Source organism: Gymnoscopelus braueri (assembly GCF_963280865.1).
Source record: "Gymnoscopelus braueri genome assembly, chromosome: 20".
In the NCBI taxonomy this organism is placed as follows: Eukaryota; Metazoa; Chordata; class Actinopteri; order Myctophiformes; family Myctophidae; genus Gymnoscopelus; species Gymnoscopelus braueri.
Genome location: NC_137622.1, coordinates 36,444,117 through 36,448,975, shown reverse-complemented (window position 1 = coordinate 36,448,975; position 4,859 = coordinate 36,444,117). Strand labels below are relative to the sequence as shown.

Below are 4,859 nucleotides of genomic sequence, written 5' to 3'. Positions count from 1 at the left end.
CTGGACTATATTACATTATTATATGTTAATTACACTTATTTCATATAGCAAATGCAGATAGGAGGTTTTTCCCCACTTTTCCTGGATAATTCTGCAGATAGGAGCTTTTACACTTCAATGTTAAGTGATTGCATAACTAAATAATGACAAATAATACTGGCTGTAAATACATACATTTACAGCTGCAAACAGTTGCATCAGTGGTGTGGTCTAGTTTTTTTCCCGGAGGTATACGATAATCATTCCCTGCACGAGATGCGCGTGGTCGTGGGTATACGCTAGCGCGTTTTCAATGGATTAAATGGTAGAATGTATACGCTTTTCCCCAAAAAAATCTGCACTGTATACAGCGTATACAGCGTAACACGGTAGAACACACCACTGAGTTGCATTGAATGCTTTTTTATTTTATTCAACAAAAAACAAAAAAGTTTGCAGGGCAATGCTCACAAAAAATGTGCTAAGAACAGTCCCCAGCAAGAACCTAAAATAAAAGTGCTTACAAATAAAATTTACAAAAAGGACAACAGGAATACAATTAGGTGGACTACAAAACAACTGGCCCAGGCACCCCTCGACATAATCCCCCTCTCTACCCCCCAACTCCACCACCTGAAATACCTCCCCACTCCCACAACCCCCATTCCCCCCAACCAGCACACCACATGCCCCAAACCCCACCCACCTAAACCCTCATGCCCTCCAACTCCCCTACTCATACAACTGGATCACCAACCTTGTGTCCAGTGTGGACAGTGGAATAGTATGTAAGATCATTGAATGTCTTAAAGAGCCTATAAGCAAGGAGGAAAGACGGATGCCTTGACCCTAGAATCACCAAAGCCAGGGAGGAGATGAGAGCAGCACACAGGGACTTTGTCGCTGACCAAAAGGGAGAGGGTCTGAGGGAGGAATATAAGCGGAAGAAGGAGGAGCTATACCACGTGTATGCAACTGGAACAACAGGAGCTGACCCAAAAGATCAGGGACATTAAAGAGGTGCATGTTAACCAGAAGCATGGCAAGAACTGGAAGCTCATCAATGACGTTTCTGGCTGAAGCTCTTCTCAGACTTCTGGGGAGAAAGCGCAGAGGAACGAGTTGAAACATGGTACCAGCACTTCAAAACACTCCTAGGAAATCCTCCTTCAACCGAAGAAGAGGATGATCCGATGTTCCCGTCTGGTATGGGAAGGTCATGGAAGACAGATCATTCACCATGGATGAGTACCAGAGGGCCAAGGCTACTATCAAGTGAGGCAAGAGCTGCAGGGAGGATGGAGTGATGTATGTGCCCATAGACGAGGTGGTGTTGGATTTTATCAAGCACACACGTCTAGCGAGCTGCCGAAGCTGTGGCGCAAAATGATCATCAATCCAGTACCAAAGTCAGGCGACCTCACCAAGACAGACACCTCCAAGGCATTACCCTGAGCTCACAAGTCGCAGGTTTTAGACCCATCTCAGACCCTGTACTGAGAAACTCGCAGAACGGCTTCCGCCCGGAGCGAACAGCAGGCGGGCAGATACTGGTGCTGAGGAGGATACTGGAAGGAGTAAGGGAGCGGAATCTTTCAGTGGTGATCACCTTCATGACTTCCAAAAGGCTTTTGGCACCATCCACCGGGGGAAACTGATGAACATTCTCTGGGCCTACTGAGTTCCTGAGAAGATGGTTCAAATGATGGAGACAAGCTACTCGAGGCAGTCCAGGACTTCAAATAACTTGGGCCTGGACTGCTTCAATGGAATAGGACCTGAAGGTCCAGGGGGTACTTGACTAGAATGCCTTGCATGGGATGAGGAGAGTGTGGAAATCAGACATCGGAGAAGACCTCAAGAGGCGGCTGTTCGTATAGCTACAGTGTCAGTACTGCTGTATGGGGCTGAGACATGGACCGTCACAGCACAACAGGAAAGGGCCTTGGATGGAGTCTACACAAGAATGCTACGAATGGCACTAGTCACATGGACGGACCACATCAGAAATGTGGTCCTCTACGGTAACTTACCATGGGTCACAGACAAAGTCAGAGAGAGAAGGATGAGGCAGGGCACTGCGTCAGGCACCCATAACTAGTGGCAAGCAAACTGACACTATGGGAGCCAACCCAGGGCAAAGCCAGGAAAGACAATAAGTGCACCACCCTACGTAGATGAACTTCGGCGTAACAGCTTAGCTAACAACACTGTAGAGCTCAAGACCCTGATCAAGACCCTGATGCTAGATAGGAGAGTGTGGAGGGCAGCGATTCAGGAGTCCTGAGTTGGTGTTGGCTAGACCATACCCCCCCCCCATACCCTATACCCCCAACTCCACCACCTGCAATACTCCCCCACTCCCACAAACACCATCCCCCCAACTGCCAGCCCACACATCTCCGCCTCCATAACTCAAACCCCCATCCCACTTCAGGAGTCCCGAGTTGGTGTTGGCTAGACCACACTCTTGCATCGCATCGCAAAGACCCAATCCTATATGATCCGGCCTAACTGGCCTATGCCCCCCTCAACATAATCCCCCCCATACCCTATACCCCCAACTCCACCACCTGCAATACTCCCCACTCCCACAAATCCCATACCCCCCAACTGCCAGCCCACACCTCTCAACCCCCATAACTCAAAACCCCATCCCACTCCATACCCTCATACCCCCAAATCCCACCCAACCCATTACCCCCACTCCCAGAACCCCCGATCTCCATGCCCCCAACCAGCACACCACAACCCCCAAACCCTCATGCACCCCCCACCCCATAACCCCCCAACCGCCACCCCACACCTCCCACACCCCATAACTCCAAACCCCATCCCACCCCCATACCCTATACCCTCCAACCAACACACCACAATATTCTCACAGGTTTGTTGGCTGCCACGGTGTTCACGTGTGATTTTGATCTGCAATTATTAAAAAATCACGACATGGACGTTCACATCTAAGCAGCAATGACAACCTCTAACCACAAGTTCAAAATGTTCAATAACAAAACCTCCTATCTATACCTAAACATGACCTCCTATCTACATAGATGCACATAGGAGGTTTTTACCTAGAAATAGTTAGGCTTACAAACAAACATTATGTTGTTAAATAATGCTATTTCTATGCTCATTTTGAGATCAAGACATTCTACAGTACTGTAACAAGTAATACCATTAACATTTTTGATCAACTCACATTCTTGGTGTGATAAAAGTTTCACCACCTGACACTAATCATTAGCAATCAACAAGGCAATGCAATTAACTTGACAGTTACTAACAAATACTTAACTAGTAAGGGTGGAAGACACATTTTTATTTTGAAAATAATTGATTACTACAAACTGAAAGACATTTAGACGGTCTACATAACATAGAATTCCCAAGTTTCAGCTCTGTCTGCTGCTCAACTAGTTCTGGTGCAGATAAGAGGTTTTGCGCTTCAACATTTTAGCACTAATTGGCACTGAACAAGATAGGAGGTTTTAGTCAAATGACTTTTTCTGACAAAATGAGGGGCGGGACTATCTTGCAGACAGACTGAGCATGTGCAGCATAGCCTATAGTCCTCATCCACAGTGAAATCCGAAAATCATGAAATTTGCACTTAGGAGGTTTTGCATTTTGGCCATCGATATGTTCATACATGTACGTATGTGCACGTATACAAGCACCATAGTGGTTTTTATCAGGATAGGGACAATTTATGTAGCCCTTAGTTCAGCTAGTGACGACTGCATCTTTCAACACCATGGATGGTGGTTAAAATAATGAGTGGACACAGTGTAGATGTATAGTGCTTGATGTGTTGCTGTCTCGGAGCACAACATAGCAACGTCACCCATTGCTAGCAATGTTAGCATGTCACTAGCACCTACAGTGAAGCCAGCAACAGGGAGTCCCCGTTCTCGTTACCTAAGAGAAGAGTGCCACAGCGCACGCTTGGCATTTTGAATTTGGTTCCTACCAAATTTTTATACCGAACCCTATTCATGGTATCCATGAAGGCAAATACAGAAAACTCATCTATAGCAGATAAAGTCAAATTAGTAATAATGTATTGTATGTATTGACTTTCAATAAATGCAAGCCATGTTTGCCTAATTTTTATTATTTCATTGCTTCTGTGTTTTTAAAACACTGAAGTATCTTAATTAGTTTTGAAGAAAGGTGCTACATTAATACAATTATTCTTAGTTATTATTAGTTCTTATTATAAATGTTACCCTGAAGTTGTCGGGATCGACGTTCAGCTTCGTTGAGTGCAGCTGGCTCAACTCCTTATACGTGTCCTTGATGTTGTCCATGTTCTGCATAGCTCTGTCCAGACCGTGCACAATCTTGACACCGTGGGCTGCGATCTTTGGGTTAAGGATGATGTCCTGTGCGCTGTACAAGTTACCAAAGGCACCGAAGTACCGCAGGCACCAGGGGTACACGATCAGACACCTGGGGAAACATAATGATTACGTTGACATTTTAGTGAAGGGAATGATCAGACAAATGTTAAACATAACAACTGATAATTCATCTGATTTTGATGGAGAGGAACCTACCTGCTCAGAGCCTCGGGTCCGACTTCTTCATAGTTCAGACTGGTGAAGATGTATTTAATCAAGGTACGTTCGTTATCTGACCACTCAGTCATGGTTGCTTCTTGGGGATTTCCTTCAGTCTCAGAATAAATGCAGACGAACTGTACAGTAGCTATAGGGCCCTTCTGCTCTATATATACCTGAAATGTCCTCCGCCCCAAAACGAGAAGGCTGGTTGTGATTGGTTGAAGCTGAAGGTCTCTGATAAGTCTACGTATGCTTTTCTAGAAGCTTCTAGTATATTTTGGAATATTTATTTTGGTCTGCATCCATCAC

At 45.5% G+C, this 4,859-nt stretch overlaps 1 protein-coding gene across 1 annotated transcript in view; it reads right to left on the bottom strand.

Annotated features, from left to right (window-relative positions):
• Nucleotides 1-4,636, bottom strand: part of LOC308075672 (hemoglobin subunit beta-2-like) — a gene marked incomplete at both ends in the record, with an annotated part of 5,317 nt that extends 681 nt beyond the window's left edge. The window contains 2 exons of the mRNA XM_080415620.1: nt 4,215-4,437; nt 4,545-4,636. Coding sequence (XP_080271746.1) covers nt 4,215-4,437; nt 4,545-4,636 — 315 coding nt within the window. The remainder of the gene's footprint in view (nt 1-4,214; nt 4,438-4,544) is intronic.
• Between the last annotated feature and the right edge of the window lie 223 nt (nt 4,637-4,859).